General features: G+C 40.5%; 1 protein-coding gene across 4 annotated transcripts in view; it reads right to left on the bottom strand.

The window, feature by feature from the left end:
• The window catches only part of thada (THADA armadillo repeat containing), a 99,178-nt gene that overhangs the window by 24,033 nt on the left and 55,681 nt on the right, over positions 1-19,464 (bottom strand). For all 4 annotated transcript variants that reach the window (XM_042432955.1, XM_042432954.1, XM_042432957.1 and 1 more), the window contains exons 30-31: positions 14,450-14,553; positions 10,989-11,071 (exon numbers count right to left, since the gene is read on the bottom strand). In XM_042432955.1, the coding sequence (XP_042288889.1) occupies positions 10,989-11,071; positions 14,450-14,553 (187 nt within the window). The remainder of the gene's footprint in view (positions 1-10,988; positions 11,072-14,449; positions 14,554-19,464) is intronic.

Here is a 19,464-nt window from a genome sequence, read left to right as displayed (position 1 = left end):
AATGCTGTTAGTTTTGATATGAAGGGCAGAGGATTTTTGTGATGAGTGGGACACCCTGGTTTGAGGTGCTGACCATGAACCGCGACGTCTGCAACCTTCTTTTGTGTGTTGTTCCCCCGTCTCTCTCTCTCTCACCTCATTTCCTGTCATCCCACTAATATATAGATATAAAATACTCAAAAATACATGGGAAAAAGAAATCACTTTTATTGGTTGTCTTTTTACTATTGCAGGATGAGGTCACTGTTCAAGATTAACAGTGTTTGAGAAAGTGACAGTTTCCAAGTTTCCATTTTATTGCATCTTTAAACAATTTTCCATTTACTTCTGGCTGTACATCTTTTGAATGTACACTATACTGGTGTACTCTGTTTTGATATCAGATACGTTGTTTATTCATTCGCCTTCAATTCAAGTCCTAGTCTGGCATTATTCTAGGTTTTTTTTTAACCGTCAACAAATCCCATGAAATGACTAAAACCACTAAAAATGCATGAGTTTGTCTCCCAATAAAGTCCTTCCACAGGCATTAATCTTTCAAAACATGTCCCAGTACTATTTTGTTTTTTTTGAAAAAGGCTGTGACATTTTCTAAAACGCCTGTAACTATAGTTTTGAGAAAAACGTCATTCAAACAGAAGTAAACAATGTATTTGTTGAGGACTGTTTTCACTGGTGGATTTGGTGCTCTAGTGACTAATTACAGCAGCACAACAGTGTACTGTATGTACCAAAAACCCCTCTACTCATGTTCGTCAGCATTAAGGAACAGTGAAACTCATTGATAGTAATTTAGTCATTTTTGGACAACGATGGGACTTTATGGCATTAAGATGTATCAGGCTTTGGATAACAATCATTACTTGTAGGATCAATTTATTGCCGGTTTTAGTCTTTTCTTGTGCTTTTCTGACGGTAAGAAAAATCTAAAATACCAGCAGACTCATCGAATAAACTGCAATATTTTACTGCGGTATTTTCTCATGATGAAACTACTGATGCTGATTGTCCCATTTTTGGGATGAATACAGTTTTATCTTATCGTGACTGTCTATCTAACCATGTATCTCTAACATCATAAGGATGTGAGTTTATTGAGATATTCCCTGTGGTTTCATGTCTTCAGTACCCAGTCCAACATCTCTACAGGCTAAACAAACACACAAAATCCCTTTGTGAAGCCAACAGATGCAGACAACAGACCAGACTGAAGAAGCCAGTGTCCTCTGTTCCTTTCTATTTTGACTTTTATAGGAAAGGCTGCGCCAGTGTCTGTTTGGAAATGCCCATGACCGTGCCAACCCAGCCACCTGTGAACATACACCCTTGGGGAGTGATGGACACACAAATAAACACACACATGCCCACGCACACATGCACTTCCTCTGAAATATAAGTATAATCCAAAGGCAGGGCAGCAATAGAGTAACCCAATGCCATTCTAAAGCTGTGCTCCTCCCTACAGTATAGCTCCGAGACTCCACACAGACCCTGCTTTGACAGCCAACTCAATTAGTTTAACATACACGTACGCACACACAAACACACACTCACACGCGCACACACACACACACACACATATACAGAAGCTTATGAAACCCAGAAGCAACTCAATCTGGCCCTGCAGCGCCACTCAAAACGTGGCTTGACAAAAGAGCGGGAAATGCTGCATTCCTCAAGAGATGGGCTGGGTTACCGTGGAGACAGGCCAGGTTACCATGGAACCTGATCCTCAAAGGGGGGTCCGAGGCCAAATAGGCATAACCTAATGGTTATAATAGGGGGTAGGGGCACAGTAATGACACCGATGATGAAGGGAGGAGAGAGAGGAGGATGATTGAAGGAGAATGGGAGCGTGTCAAAGAGAAAACGTCTGTCTGTCATGGTGGAGTGGAGAGAAACAAGGAGACAGAGAGCGTGGGTGTGTGTGTGTGTTTGTGTCAAAGCGCGGAAACAGAAAGCTGTCACACACTCATACGTTCAACTGTAATGCTACGGTCTTGACTCATACCTGACTCTTGCAAATATACACAAAGATACTACACACATACTACACACTATTAACACCGTAAAGCAAATCAAGCAGCAGCGAGAAATAAAGAAAGACAGAATAAAAGAAAAGAAAGAACAACAAAAGAGAAAGAGGAAAAAGATCATTAGTCAGGAGGAGTCTGTGGAGGAGGGGGAGTAGTCAGGCATTCCCTGAGCAAATGAAAGGCGTTCCTCTGAGGACTGTTTCAATGTGATTTTTCATGTCTGATAATAAACAACCATTATTCTCCCACAGCTGTGTTTATTTTAATCTGTGTCTACAACACTTGTGTCTCTTTATGCTGCTCATGTGCAAACATGCGGCTGGATTGTGTCCAGACTCCATTAAGTTGTGATTACCATTTGATGTTTAGGATACTCTAGGATCAGGTCTGGCTCGGTGGATTACAATGTGAGGAAAGCCCTGGGATCATTCAGACTGATGTGTTAATAGATGTTGGTGTAAAGGTGCACGTCTCAGTAGAGAGTTTTAATGTTCTATAATCTTCCTAATGCAGCTTCAGAGGATTTTCTGCTGCTAAAAAACAAAGTTTGAAGGGTTTGTTTTTATATCAAAGTGGCTGGAATTCAAGCAGCTAAATGTTCATTTTGTCCTTTTGCCATTTGGCGCTGGGTGGGTAGTGTTCAGTGAGTTTATATCACAGCTTTTTCTCTGAAAACATCTGCCTGCTGCATCTAGAAAGGAGGTTGATGAAAGCTGTAAGACTAAACTAAAATAGTTAAGTTGTGAACTGCAAAAACCAAAACAATGAGCTGAAAGATGCTAAAATGCTCCGTAGAGTTGAGAGGAACTGTAGAGTCAGGTAATAATTCTCTATGGATTTTCAAATATGAGCGACCTCTTTCACATTACACGTAGTCATTGTTATTGATTAGTGCAGCTTTAAAAGGATTAAGCTAATAATTTGACTGTAGAATTTATAGAGTTTGCAGCAACCTAATTTCCCTGATAATCAGAGATTATTTTCTGTTTTCCAGATTCACATCTGGATGGCTGTGTGGCAACCTAAAGAAACCTTTTAGCTCCTCAAAGTGGGAAAACAATAATGGACAAAGTTGAAATTTGTTTGCATTGATAAAGTCAAGTCAATATAATTGCTGGCCGAGCCACTAAACTTAAGTACAATCCCCAATTTGAATCCAGTTCAGTCCACATATTTTCTGGAAACAAAAAATGGAAAGAAATCAGACTGAAGGTGGAAAAATGCCACAGTTAACTGAAAAATGTATCAAGGTCCACAGTTGTGCTGATCTCCACAGTGCAACTGTCATGTTTTAGTTCATGAAACCTGAAACTGTAAAAAGCCAGCCTTAACCTGGTGTTATTAGCATTCCTGTGCAGACGCCCAAAATGAAAATAGTGGAGCTGCAATCTATATAATGCAGTCCAAACTTTGGCAATCTATGCCTTCAGCTCAACAAACAGACAAAATACCACGGAAGGACGTTAAAACTCAAAATATTCCTTATAAAGCTAAGCTTAAGAAAATTGGACTCATATCATCTGTGGATCATATGTCCAAGAGAGACTTTGTCTAACCTGTATAAGAGTCTATGTGTGAGCACGAGAAAGAGCTATATGTGTGATGGCCTGTTTAACAACACAGGTCAAATATTTAAACTAAATGTAACCGCGACATCTGGTTTAAATAAACCTGGGCCAATCTTACAGTCGGTAGTTTAGAGTAAGATGGGAACTAAATTGAGTTTGGATGGAGGACGCAAGGTCAGCACACTGGTCCAGAGAACACTTTGTGATACAAACTAAACAGCCAGCAACTCCATTTTAACACCATGTATTTTTAGAGGTATCACTGGGAAATAGGCAGGAAAATGTCCTAAAAAATCCCTAGGAGAATGTGCTGGGTGTGTACGTCGGTGTAGGTGTGTGTCTGTAAGCTGACTGGCTCTCCTATAGCACAGTCCATAGCCCACTAAAAGCTGGCAGTAAAGACGCTTTGCTGTGTCAAGCTAGAACTTTGGCTAGACACTTGCACATGCTCTCACACGCAAGCACACAGCTGGATTTCACATCAGCTTCCACCGTCATTACCCAAACTGTGAAAAACAAACCCCAGACGCTACGTGTGTGTGTATGTGTGTGTCTGACAGTGTGAGAGAGCTGACCTCCTTCTTATGCTGATGGAGCTTTACAATTTGCCCTCCCTCTAATTACCCTAAAAGCTCTGTCCCTACATATATATACGTATACATGTGTGGGTTGCTCCTTGTTCTAAAAGTCTCTCAGTAAACAAAAGCAAGCTAGAAAATTACAACTTTGTGTAACAACCACAGAAGCTGGTAGATTCCTAAATTCATTAGCAGCAGTTTTACTACTTTACTAGCCCGAGTACTCTTCAAAAATTACCACAGATTGTCGGCCACAAGATTATGACAAAGGCAGTGCATGCAGGAAGGAAGACTTAAAGATTTTTTTGGTAGATTGAAGCTCTGCTCTCTATTGTGCCAAAATATTAATACCGACAGTAGCGTGAAAAAAACACTTTAACATATATATCAGATGGAAGCACTGAATATGTTGAATGGGATTTGAAAAGGCTCAAATCCCATTCAACAAATCCTCTAGGGTACTGGTTCCCAATCTTTTTGGCTTGTGACCCTTTATAGCCAAGAAATGCATGCTTGTAATCCATTGACACAGGTTGCATCATAATGAGCTGTGAGCAAGTCAACCAAAGATTGATTTCCTTCTTAGTTTTATCTGAACAGTATCAGAATTCTGAAATTGTACAGCTTCACAAAAAAGAAAAGATTTCAATAAATCAGAAAAAAAAAAAACCCAACTATTTTTAGGCAGAAATGTTTTTTCTTGTCTTTGATCCCTCAGATTTATCTTGTGACCCCTTAGGGGGTCCTGACCCCCATGCTGGGAACCTTTGCTCAGGATGGCATAAATTGTGCGCTGGATTATCCTGTAGTATTTCATTGAAGTTGGAGTTTAATAGAAAGTTCTCTTGACACTGGGTTGCAGTGGTCGGTGCACATTTATGACGGTAAAAGCACATCTTAAGGTTAAATGGGTGCAAGCAGCCAAATATGGATCTACATGGCTTACCAAGCTGTCAAACATTAACATCAATCCCAGGTACTAAAGCTGCTGGAAGCCTAATTTTTGTCTTTGTTAACACAACACTCACATGCCCATATGTACAGGACACCAAAACTATGATATAACACATGGAATTATATAGTGAACAAAACTGTTAAACAAAGCAAAATATGCTTCATATTTTAGACTGCTCAAAGTAGCCACTGTTTGCCTTGATGGCAGCTTTTCACACTCTTGGCAATATCTCAACCAGCTTCATGAGGTCGTCACCCGGGATGCTTTTCCAAAAGTCTTGAAGGAGTTCCCACATATGCTGAGCACTTGTTGGCTGCTTTTCTTTCACTCTGCGGTCCAACTCATCCCAAACGATCTCAACTGGGTTTAGGTCGGGTGATTGTGGAGGCCAGCTCATCTGATGCAGCACTCCATCACTCTCCTTCTTGGTCAAATAGCCCTTACAGAGACTGGAGGTGTGTTTTTGGGTCATTGCCCTGTTGAAAAACAAATGATGGTTTCTCTAAGCACAAACCAGATGGGATGGCGTGTTGCTGCAGAATGTTGTGGTAGCCATGCTGGTTAAGTGTTCCATGAATCCTTTATAAATTGCCAAAAGTGTCACCAGCAACGCTCCCCCACACCATCACACCTATTCCTCCATGCTTCACGATGGAAACCACACATGCAGATACCATCAGTTCACCTTCTCTGCATCTAACAAAGACAAGGTGGTTGGAACCAAAAATCTGAAATTTGGACTCATCAGACCAAAGTACAGATTTCCACTGGTCTAGTGTCCATTCCATGTGTTTCTTGGCCCAAACTATTTTCCTCTTATTAGTCTCATTCAGTCATAGTTTATTTGCAGCAATTTGACCATGAAGGCCTGATTCACACAGTATATCGTGTGTCTGCTACTTGAACTCTGGGAAGCATTGACGTGAGCTCTAATCTCAGGTGCCATAAATTGGTGATTTCTGAGGCTGGGAACTTTATTGAACTTCTCTGCAGCAGAAGTCTTCCCTTCCTGGGGTGGTCCTCATGAAAGCCAGTTTCATTATAGCGTTTTGTTGCGACTGCCCTTGAAGAACCTTTCAAAGTTCTTGAAATTTTCCGGATTGACCATGATGTCTTAAAGTAATGATGGACTGTTGTTTCTCTTTATTTGGTTGAGCAGTTCTTGCTATGATATGGATAACTACAGTAGAGGAATTAGGCTATTCGATGTATACCAACACTACCTCGGCTCGACACAACTGATGGTCTTAAACACATTAAGAAGGCAAGAAATTCCACCAATTAACTTTTGACATGGCACACTTGTTAACTGAAAACCATTCCAGGTGACTACCTCATGAAGCTGGTTAAGGTAATGCCAAGAATGTGCAAAGCTGTCATCAAGGCAAACAGTGGCTACCTTGAGGAATACTTTGAGGAAAATAAAGAAAAACTCTTGAATGAGTAGGTGTGTACAAACTTTTGACTGGTACTGTACATTGAAAGAGTTACAGGTTGTTGTAATCTTTCCTCTCCATACTGTCCATGAAGCAATACCTTAATAGATCGAATACAGAAATGAGGGACAACAGCCACAGTCCCCGCTACCTTACATAGTTATGGTAATTTTTGGTACCTTTGCATGTTTCCCCAGACAGTGTTTCCTTGCTGAGTAATATGCTCTGGTAGTTGCATTCATGGGACTAAACTCTTGCAATAAACCTACATGTGACTTCCAGGATGAAGATCCCCACTTGATTAGTCTAATTCAGACTGCTGAAGCTTCATAAAAGGTATCCTGAGTTTTTTGTAAACAAACAAATTTATATTTACATTCAGTGTTTCTGTCTAAAATATGATGCCTGTATCCTGGCCACCAGCTGTTCATTAGAGGAATACTGTGAAACCTTCAGCAATGATGTGTATCACGAATCTTGTGTCTGACATACAAACATAACAAGGACCCACTCTAAAAAGTACTGCTCTATAGTGCTACTAGTGGCAAAAACTCCACAGAGTACCTTTAAGCTAAACTTTAGAATGCATTTTTGCACAGAGCAAGGACTGTGGATTTTGTCCCTCATTTCTTACAGTGTAGTCATGCTCCATACTAGCCACAGCCAGTATGGAGAGGATCAATGATTACAGCAATAAATAACTCTGAATAACTGAATCTATCCTTTAATATTGATAAAGAAGTCACAGGCATGCTATCATGACAAGACTAAAAAGTACTACTGCAAAGAGACTAAAATACATATAACATGAAATTTTGGATTTCTAGAGACATGTTACAATAATGATTTACCAAGAAAATAATTATGGCTAATTCCCAGTTCTCTGCCAGAGAAATAGTGACTTTTATAACATCATGTTTTACCATCATCATCTGCTACCACACTAATGGAAATGCACAAATTCCAACAAACTGAAATACTTTCAAGCTTTTCGGTCTGATTTATCCTCTCTCCATTTGTCTCAGTCTCTTTTTCTACTTTCCTCTCTCCGTCTTGCTCCAAACTTTGCTTCTCATCTTACTGGCGTGGCTGCAGAGCAGAGAAACAGAAGACTGGTGGAGGTAGAAATGAAGCAATGAACGGAGGGGGCTTTTTTATGAGTCCGCATGGATCAAAGGGCTAGTGTAGAGAAATGTGTGCACACATACACACATGCACCAAGACCTGTGTTCAGAGCCGAGAGGGATTGGCTGGTAAATGCAAAGTTACTACTTAAAAGGGAGGAGAGAAAGAAGTAAAATTGAAAAAGCGAACTGTTCACCTCCTTTATCCCTAGTGTCAGGCACTCTTAAGACCCTGCTGTTTTCATTTGGACTTGAACAACCTGTGGCTTTTTAACTCAACATCTGATTTGTCTGAAAGTGCAATTACACCACAGGAAAAAGGGTGATGGATTGAAAATGAGAGATAGAAGGAAGAAGAAATAAAAAGACAGACCGACAGAGGTCTCTAACACCCCCAGAGGCAAAGACAGACTTATGATAATAATAGAGAGGCATTAGAGGTGTGTAAGCTAGAGGGAGGGTGCTTATTTTGTTATGTAAGGGGCCAAGCCGAGTCGGGCCAGGCCGGGCCCTGAATCTACAGGCTTGTTTTGAGAAATCCTCGGTATTTCCACTGTCAAATGCGAACATGTGTTCAGCACATGGCCGACTGAAAACATAAGTGCCTCCCCCTCCTCTCTCTCTCTTTATTTTCCCTCTCCGTACAGCACTCCTCCATAAACTGGGTCATAGGCACAATCCCACCATCTGTCAGAGAACGCTTGCCTTCGGTTTCACATTCCTCCACTGCAGAGACCGGTCCGCGCACATGTGCACACAACCACACACACAATTACGAATCCACACAGACACACAGCAGGGGGCTTCTCTGAACTATCCGAGACATGAGGCTGACTTCTGTCAACAGTCAGTCTAAAAGCAGAGTGTAGGGGACAGCCTCGCCAGCAAACGTTGCAGGCTCGTCTGTTCAGACGTACAAGTATTCAAAGTCAAATTCACAGCAAATGGAGGGAACACAGTTGCTGCTCACCGAGCTGATAACCTCCTCGGCAACTGGCTGACATCAGCAAAAGACCATCTAGACAAGATGAAGACTAAAACAAGAGTGACAACAAATGTTTTCAAAACTAATTTCAAGACGATATATAAAAAACATATAGATAAAAGACAGATAAATAAATAAAATAAATACAATTCAATTAAAAGCCAGGCTAAAAAGGTAGGTCTTGAGTTTTCTTTTAAAAATACCCACACTCTCTGCTGCCCTCAGGTCTTCAGGAAGGCTGTTCCAGAGACGAGGACCATAGTAATAAAAGGATGCCTCGCCGGTGGTTTTTGTTCTGACTTTTGGTATAATTAAAAGTCCACTACCAGAAGACCTGAGGGTCAAAGAAGGTTCATAGGATAAAAGCAAATCTAATAAATAAGTAGGACCAAGACCATTATGAGCTTTATAAACCAATAAAAGGATCTTGAAATCAATTCTGAAGCAGACATTAAGCCAGTACAGAGACTTTAAAATTGGTGTAATGTGTGCTCTTTTTCTGGTCTTCGTCCATACACATGCAGCTGAAGCAACACTACCTGGGATATTCTTCTTCTTGGGGAGACCAGAAAGCAGAGCATTACAATAGTCGATCCTGCAGGTAATAAAAGCGTGCAGTAGTGTCTCTGTATTGGCTTGAGAGAGGAACGGTCGCACTCTGGCAATGTTTTTCAACTAATAAAATGCATTCTTTGTTATATTTTATTGTTGGGTTCAAAACTGAGATCTGAGTCAAAGATGACTCATAGGTATTAAACCCCTGTTGACAGGGGTTTAATACTGCTATTGAGAAATGGCAATTAAGAAAAAAATTGCTTGCAGTTTCACATTGAGTTTCTGTCTCTGAGTTTCAGTACCAATGACCAAAGCTTCAGTTTTGTCCTGGTTGAGCTGCCATCCATAATTTGATATCTAACATAAAGTTAAAAATGGCATCTATTGGCCCTGGGTCTTGAGGAGACACTGCAATGTAAAGCTGTATGTCATCATCATAGCTATGGAAATTGATGCCTCCTGATGCATTTCCAAGTAGCATCATATAAAGATGAAAAAGAGTAGGACCTAAAATTGAACCTTGAGGAACAGCATAATTCTTTTTTATAGTTTTTTGATGAACATTCATCAATGCTTACAAAAACTTTGAAGATTAGATTTAAACCAGTTAAATACAGTACCAGAGAGGCCAATCAAACTGTGAAGTCTGTCTAAAAGAATGTATGTAGAATGTAATATGGAGGGTTTTTCATATCCATATTGGACCTGAGGTCATTCACAATCTTAACTAGTGCTGTCTCAGTACTATGATTGTAAATCAGATTGTTATTTTTCAAAAACATTGTGACAGTTCATAAAGTCGTTTAACTGGTTAAAAACAAGCTTCTCTAAAATTTTACTTAAAAATGGTAGATTGGATACTGGTCTGTTCAATATACAGGATGGAATGTACTATTTCCATTCTGATCTATCTGGCTGCCACTCAATTATCTTTCTGTACTGCGAAGACACTTTCACTGCTGTCATGAACTTAACTGTTTTGTGTCTACAGTAAGTACTGTAACTTTGTCTAACAAGGAAGCCAATCAGTGATTAGTGAGCTAAGGTCCACACCAGTGGAAGAGCAGGAGATGTGCATTGTATTGTGTGAAAAACAACATAAGCACCTGCTTTGCAAGCTCAACAGTTTCATGAGACAGGAAGTGTATTTGGCAATTTTTGTCAAAAATATGAGAAATTGATTATGATGCAGGAATCGTTTGAGACGTTTATTTGGCCATTTTGACGCTGTGACAACTTGTTATTAAATCTTTGTGTTTGTAACTGTTTAAATTCTCGATGAGCACTTCCTGTTCTGCATGAAGAAGCAACTGCAATTTGGTTTCCAGCCACCTTTAAAGTCAACATCTTTTCATAGTCAAAAGACAGATTTTAAATGTCCATCTCATTAAGAGCAGCTCAGTAATGTTTTCAACGCCAAAGATATATTTGTGGCCAACTGGCTCACGTTGGCTTACTGTCTTTGTGGCTCCTTCCAATATATCAATAGGAACTCAGCATTGTATTCAAGGGTAAAAACACATCAGAAATATCACATTTCATCAAGTATATTTCAAAGAATGCCAACCCTTTAAATTTTTAGTGCTACACTTGTGAACACCAAATGCCTTAAACTTCACAAAGGTAGGGTTTACTGTAGGATTTTTATATTGGATTGCATTAGATTGTATTTAACAAAATGGTAACTCACTGTATATTTACTGGTATCACTGATAGTAAATATGCAACTTGTTTTCTTCAGCTGCACTCACCTTCCAGAAGACTGATCTTTGGCCCACACAGGCAGACCAGAACATCCAGACAGGCTCCTCTGGTCACCACACAGCTATTCTGTCTGAAATGAGAGAAAGTTAAAAATTTAGTTTTAAAAATTGTGATGAGCTTCATTTATGATTTTTTAACTACACTCAACTGATGTAACCTGGATAATATGTTTCAACTTTTGATTGTGTAAAACGGAAGAAAATCTAATACAACCATATTATTGTTTAATCAAACTTATTACGACTCAATTCTGGAATTGAATTTGTTGGTTAAACTTCAAATTCATGCTTCAGAACCTCTTACAGTGAAGGCCTTCTTTTGTTAAGGAAGCCTCTTAAATGTTCCTTAGCCACTTATCAGGCTGAAGTGATAAAATTACAGCCTCCAGTCACTGACTATCTGATTTTCCCTGAAGATCATAGACACTAGATTTTCTACCAGGCTCATATCTCACTGCAAAATATTGAATTAGGTCATTGCACATTTGTACTTCAATGGCTTCTTTGGTTGTGAAGATCTTTGGATTTAGTGCAGTTTGAAGTGTGATCTCGAAGGCTGACGTCATTCACCCCAGTGCTGATCAGTGCACCACTGAGGAGTTTTATGAATTGGATCTTCTGTTTATATCTCAGGTATGCAGTATACTAACATCAATGACATGTTTGACATAACTTTTCTTTATTAAGGGGGATAAAAATTCCTAAAACTAGATGTATGGAGTACAATGTGTGTGCATGTGCAGCCAGGTTTGTAAGGTAAGATTTCTGTTTTTCAAGACACAGTCATGAATAAGTTTTTTTTTTTTTTTCTTAATTGTCAATTCTCAGCCCTCACATACACTGAAATGAAATCGATCCTCTGCATTTGACCCATCCTATACACTAGCCAGTGCCAGTGGTCAGGGGCAATGACAGGAGCATTAACTTTAACAAACATGTCTTTGATGGTGGGGGGGAAACCAGAGCACCTGGCAGAAACCCACGCAAATACGGGGAGAACACGCAACCTCCACACAGAAAGGACCTGAGATGACCAGGATTCGAACCCTGGACTCTCTTGCTGTGAGGCCCCTAGTTTTGTTTTTAACCTAAATTTAAAGTCTAAATTTGGTTGGATTAAATTGAGTTTTGAGTTGGGTTAGGTTAAGCTGAGATGGGTTGAGCTAAGTTGGACTTAGTTGTTTTGAGTTGAGTTGAGTATACTAATAAAGCCATCATGTAAATAAAACATAATACAAACAAGAGCAAAGTATTTACCATTAAAGAGCTGAAAAGCCTCAGCCTGTACTAGATGTTACTAATAACAGCAACAATGTCTTATGTCCCACTAAGCCATGACAGTCTGACAGAGAGTACCCTGAAAATGAAGCAGCTAAATGGAATTCAGCCATTATTTATTTTATTATTTACACCTGTGCTTTTCCTACTGTAACATGTTAAAATGTTTTCTGTGAAAAAGGCAGATTATGCATCATTATGTGTGATGATGCTTGTAGATGTGGTCCTGCTCACAACATCACACCGGACATGTCTGGTTCAGGAAGAATCCAGACTTTCTTGGATTCCTGGGCTGCAACTAATGATTGTGAGCATATTCGTTTAGTCTACTGGTTATTTATTTTACAAGTAATTGAAAAGTGATTGACCAATCACTTTAGTTTATCAAATGTCAGAAAATAGTGAAAATGCCCATCATAATGTCCTCAAAATTGTCTATTTTGTATGACCAACAGTTTGTGTTTGGCATTTTTACTTGATAGATGACTAATAATTGATTAACTAAACTGTTAATGTTGTACTGATCAACTATAAACTACTCGTCTTTTAAGCACTATCCCACAGCTGGCGCATGTGACCAACAATAGATGAGTCATTTAAATGTAGACCAAACAAAAAGTTACTGTTATTACTGGGTCACCAGCTCACTGACTGAGATGCTGAATGAATTTGTGTTTGTGTGTGTTTTCATTTGTGGTGAATCCTTGGAGTCAAGAAATGTGGGACCATCACATGAGATGCCCCCAGCTTTACGATCATGGATTTGAGTAATTCACTTACGGTATAAAAACACACACACAAACAAGTAAAGGCTTGAACAGAGAAACTGGTTGTATTTATTTCCCCTCTCTTCATAACTACACAATAATTGATTTACTATGTAACCTATGACTCCTTGCTTTCACAACAGTTACAATGTAGAATTATTAGTTATATTATTTGTGAATGTTGACAGAAATACGGTGCATCTATAGGTTTGTGTTTAAGTGAAGCAGCATGTGTGGGCAAATGCGAAGTGTGTGTGTTCAGTTTATGTGTGCATTCAATCACTGGTATGACCACAGTGCTGTGAGAGCCCACAAGTGTGTGTGTGAGAACAAGGGAGACAGTGTGCGAGCTTGACGTCACGTTTTCATCACTCGGATATTAATAACACACACGCCCACACAAATCCTTCACACACTTCACGCACACATACACAATACATGTGATGGAGCATGGGAAGAGGGCCGGGGGAGTGTGTGTGTGTGTGTGGCTTAAGTGAGAACAGATTTGGGCAGGGATGAGTCCTGTGAAGTGGGCTGAGTTTGTTTGTGTGTGTATGAATATAAGGTAATATTATAAAATAGACTGTAAGAAGTAGACTCCTTACATCATAATCCAAACAATACGTTGGAGTATATTGAGCTACGGTAGCGTGTGCAGTCATTGCTGCAGCGTTGACACCCTCTGGGAGCCAGGAAAAGTCCGAAATGACACAACATAGAAACAGTGTGAGGCCAAAACCCAACACTGACTCAGACCAGACGAACAATGCATTCCATCGTTTTTGGAAGGTGGCCGCTTCAAATTAGTGGTGTTCTGGAAGAGAGAGGAGGTTTCTTTTTCCAAAAACAGAGATCCTCTGACCTGTGTTGTCCTTAGATCTGGGCGCCTGGCGCTGTGGTGCTGGATGATCAAACGGACGGACGGACGGTGGGCGCGCTCTGGTGAGCAAGAATTCACCTCGTCATCTTAATAAAGGCTCATCAGTGTAACCAAGCGAAGCTAGCAGGGCTAGTGTTGCTAACCCAGCGACCCTGTGTTATCTGCTGTAGGCCTGAATACGGGGGAGAGTGGAGACCCAGGCCTGACCTCAGCTGGGCAGGAGGGGGGCGACAGGGTAATCTGTGACCCATCTTGAAGCCTCGATCTTGGGTGAGAGGGCCAGAGGTAGAAGGGAGGATGGGGGAGGGTGGGGGGTCTGCGGATGGAACAGCAGGCGGTCTCTTTGAAATGGAAGCCTGGGCAGGACATGAAGCGGACACGGCCAGGGAGGGGATGAACGGTGAGACAAGGAGCTATTCTTCTGGTGAGGGAGCTGGAAGAGCGGGAGGGATGCTTATCTGTGCGTGCATGCATGTATGTGTGTGTGCGCGCGTGCGTGTGTGTGTGTGTGTGTCTAAGATTACCGAGAAGCGAGCCACATGCGCTGACGGAGGGCTTTGCCGATGCCATTTCCTGCTGGCAGGGGTCTGTGTGAGTCAGTCTGGTAGGAGCGCAGTAGAAACAGCACCTGCGTACACACAAATACACATACACTTGATTTTATATGCTTGTGAAGACTATAATTTATTACATTTATACATGAGCCAGGGTCAGCCTAAATGACAAAATGTTGCTTGTTTAGTCATCCACTAAAAGCAGTCTACAGCCACGCTAGCTGCTCTGTGAGGCTGTTAGATACTGTTAGGAACCACAGCACTGGAAAAATTTAAATTTTGACCTGATGATGACGCTTGACTATAAGTTAGAGGATCCCTATATTTCACAAAGTTCGCAAATGTCTGCACCAAAGGTGTCACAGTAATTCATCCCTAGTCGTCAAGACATTTCGCTGTAAATCACAAATGTCAACCTTAAGGTGGCGCAAGAGGAAATGTCAAGATCACCATAGACATTACGATACTTTGTCTGGGGACCATGAATGCCTATACCAAAATATGTGCCACTCCACCTTGTAGATCTAGAGATATTTTACTGGATATGTGAACATTTTGACCTGGTGGTGGCACTACATGAAAAGTCAGTGGATCACTGAAGTCATTAGGATTCATCCTCTGGGAACCATGAATGTCTATACATATTCATAGAGCCATGCAGCTACCTAAGAACACACTAAGAGAAGTGTCATGGACTCATGAACTACAGAAACTGAAACCAGAAGGTTGACATCATGAGCATATTAACAATTCTATAGTACTGTATGTGTATTGGTGACATGATAGGAAAGTGGTTAGCACAGTCCATGAGCTGCTCGCTCTGAGTGGTAGACCACCTAACCACAGTAACTAATAAGAACCTGAGAAAGACACTGACAATGTACAGACTGAGTGACCATAGTGACCATAACCACCCGCACCTGACCTGACCCGCACAGCTAGCTGTCTCATTAGCTGGAGAGCTAATATCTGAAGGGTGTTTCTACTTGGATAGCACCATTTTTGTTGTGGTAGATGCCAGTTGTTTGTTGACATTAGTGGGAGTGAGGCAAAGCAATCGGAGTGCACAAAAACGTCACATCCTTTGGATTTTCGTGGAAAATCCAGCCCAGATCCATCACATCGAAATCAGTCCTGATATACCCAACGGACAAAGTTGGGGAAGGTCTCATTTTTTAAGTTCCATTACAACCCATTCACTCATTTGCTTTATTATTCTAACATATAGACCCCTGAAGATTAGGAATTGTGAAGGATTTTGTCTTAAGTGAATGATTCAATATCGAGCAAATATTCTAGATCTGCTCTGCATGTCACGTCACTACACATCACATCACATCACATTTTTCTATTTGTCCAAAACAGTTCACCTTAAATGTTATTTAAAAAGTTACTCTGTAAGTTTTCTTGCTCCTTGGCACACAACCCACATTTAGAGTTGTTTTTTTTAAATGACACTATTTCAAAGATAACCCAGAGGAATTTTGTATGACATTTAAAGTACTGAATTTGTAATTTTTGTTAAAGTAACCTCTGGTCACATTTGTTTCCTGCTGCGTTGTGCTAAACTCTCACTGGAAGTTTCAAGAGTTAATCTCAGATTGCAGTCTGAGCAACACAACCGCTAAATCTTGATGAATCTTTCCACACTGAACACAACAAAATCATGTCTGAAACCAGAATGTTTAGTTAAACGGTCAGAGACATGAGTCTGTTAACACTACTCAGTAATTTCACCAACTCTTAGACAATACACCTAAATTAGCTCTTAAAAGAAGGTAGTGTCCTCCCTTTAAACATGTTGCTAGCTCCAGAGAACCATCATTCCTCTCATTTGACCTCTGGCCCCTGTGGTGTAAATGTGTGTCTTGAGAGGATAAGTAAGGAAACAAATGCCTGCAGTAACACCAAGTCCAATGGTGATAGAAATTGTGAATAAATTCTCAAATGAATGATGACATTTCATTCTTTTCACTGTAGCTGATGTGACAGTGTGTGACTGAGCCAGTCTGTAGCAGGTGGACCGGTGGTTGGGAGTGTTCAAAGGCCAGGACACAGGCTGGCTGGCTGGCTGGCTGGCTGGGGTGTGTATTCTGGGCCTTGGTAAGTATACTCTTTAAGCCGGGGCCATGGCCACAGACCAGTAGGAAGCCATTCATTACGCTGTGCAGGGAAGGCAACATGGGGAAAAACCAGGCCGACCACGTAGCACCAAGCCTGGCCACTGAGTCCTGGCCTGCCCCTTCTCTTCTCCTGCAGTCTCCACGCCCAGGCAACACCCACTGGCTCACACAAACAACTTCCACACCCCTGGGTCCTCTTCCTTTTGCTGTCATTCTCTATGGGCTTTTCCACCTACAAGGAGCCAGTGTTAGAGCGGATTTCCAAACTAAATATTGAACCACTCCAAGTGATTCCACTGCTGAAAGACTGGTTCTGAGGGATCGGTAATCTTGAACCAGTCTCTGCAAATATTATTTAAGCTTCTAATTCACATCCATGAATCCCATGTGACTGACAAATCCAAGAATGTGTTTCCAATTCTGGTTTGAGCCCTGACCAGTTTTGACAGTTTTGCAGGTCAAGGCTCACCTATGTTGAAGTTTAACTTGCTAATTTACACTTTTGATTATTTGACATGTTGTTTTGATGCATCCTTTGTTTGAGAATGGACTGGAGTAGTCCATGATTGTAGCAGTGTCCCAACACCCTGTTTTTTCCATACTAAGTTACCAGACCACTCATTTAGAGCATCACTCTTACAGACTACTCTCAGTCTAATATCACTTTGCTCAATAATCCTGATTACCTACACTCAACCTGCAATATCACACCCTGTTTTGATGCAGAGTGTGAGCCAATTTTATTGTACTGAACGCAAGTCTGACCAAACCTTAAGCCAACGAAAAAATCTGCTACATTCTGGCCGCTGCTTGACAACATTATGTCGAGGGCAGGGTATTGTTAGCATATAAACCCAACATAGTTCTTGCAACAAGTAAGATCATGAGCAGTGGGGATCATTTTTAGGCTTGATTTGAATAAAAACTGGGAAGTTACAAAAAAGGTCAAAGGCCAGATGTGGCCTTGGACAGAGTACTAATAAAAAGGTAAGAAGGATGAATTTGGTCTATGTGTGATCAACAATAATCATGTCTGCAAGTTGCAGGACCACCACCTAAGATAATCATGTCAAGTTTTCAGGCTTTTGCTTGCAGGCTGGCAAAACTCATAAACCACATTATGTGATTATCAATGCTTGTTGGTATGCTTTGTGTTTATTGCTGGGAGAGCCATTACATCTAGTTATGAAGTCAGTTGACTCATTCAGAAGCACAGGCCTGCTGATTAAAAGGTTGGTTCAGCAGCAGTACCAGTGCCAGCACTGGTTCCAGTGTAAGAGGAAACCTTGTGTCTTATTCCCTCTCCCTGCACTCTCCAGCTACACCTCATCCACCGGGCTGGGAAGTCCCTGCATGGGAGGCTCAACCGGCTCAATCCAGCCCAGCATGGAGAAAACCGGAATATTTATAGAAAATGCTGCCTCCCTGTTCCTCCTCCCAAAGACAGAGTACAGAACTACACCCCATGTGGGAGGCGATGCTGGGATTGAATCAAACTCAAATGAATGGGAGATGATAAGACAGTAGCACAGACACTTGGTTCAGGCTGATTTTTGTATTTTGACCGATTAACCTCTGTGTCTGAATGAGGCTTTTTTTTGTATTTGTTACGACTGTTGTCAGTGTAAAGTACTATGCATAGGATTGTCCTGCTACAACTTCTTGTGTAAGAAATGAATGAGTTAAATTTCAGTATGTCCTTCAGACTGTACTATAAAATATATGTTTGAGAGAATGTCAATTTAATATCAGTTTCACTTTGATACATTTTAAATTTTAAATAGTCTCTGAATTTTATTTAAACATAAGTATTTGTGACCAGACTGAAACTGACTCACTTTTAGAAGCAACAGCATAACTTAAAAATGCAATTATGTAATTGATGAAGACTTTTAAAGCTTAAAACACAATTTTTACAGAGCTGAAAGCCTTTATAAGCCTCAACCTTGGGTAATGTTGTTCAGAATATTAGGTTTCTGTGTATTTTATTGAGATTTTTTCATAGTCTGACTTGACAACCAAATTTGTAATATTTACAAAATTTTATGGAGACTCATGATCTCGAATCTATTTATCATTAATTTTTCATTAAAGGAGGATGGTTTTGGCAACTTGGGAGCAGCAGAGCAAGCTGTTAACACAACTCTGAGTTGCCCAGTTGTTGTGGTGAAGAGGTTAGCAAACGATTGCCTATATACACATCCACATTAGCATTGTTTGAAGTTGTTTTTGGCCATATGACAAATGTGCTGTGCAATACTCATTCTAAACATGTACCTCTGTTTTAGTCTCTTAGAGGAAATAATAAAATTACAGCTGCTAAATGCTCCACTATGTTCCCAAGGTAGTTGCTAACTTTGTGTGTCTGTCATTTGAGGCTGGGCAGGTAATGTACAGGAGTTTTATCAGAGCTGCCTGTGGCTGCTGCCAGAAACAAGGTTGATGAGAAAGATGAGACAATGAGATGAAAGATGCTAAAACGCTCAGTAGAGGTGAAAGAGACTGTAGAGTTGGGTGATAAATTGCCAGTGGATTGGTCATTATGAGCTACCTCTTGTGCATCAGACATTTTCATTTGATTCATTGTTGACATAATATATTGATTAGTGCAGCTTTAACTCCCTAATATTCTCTCTACTTTATGACCATATTAGTACAATGAACCCCCCCCTTGTGCTTTGGGTTGCAACTTGTATGAAGCAAAAAAAGTTGGTGAGGCAGTGCTTAACATGAAAAATATCAAAACGTATTTGTACGCCTTGTTTTCTTGTGAGACGTTTAACTACTTGTATGTGTGTGTATTTCTGTGTGTGAGTGTGTGTTGCAACAAGTCTTACTCCTCTTTTTGGCCCGGTAAAAATA

Source organism: Thunnus maccoyii, chromosome 14 (assembly GCF_910596095.1).
Source record: "Thunnus maccoyii chromosome 14, fThuMac1.1, whole genome shotgun sequence".
Taxonomy (NCBI): domain Eukaryota; kingdom Metazoa; phylum Chordata; class Actinopteri; order Scombriformes; family Scombridae; genus Thunnus; species Thunnus maccoyii.
Note: the sequence above shows the minus strand (reverse complement) of the source record. Positions and strands in the feature narration are given on the sequence as shown.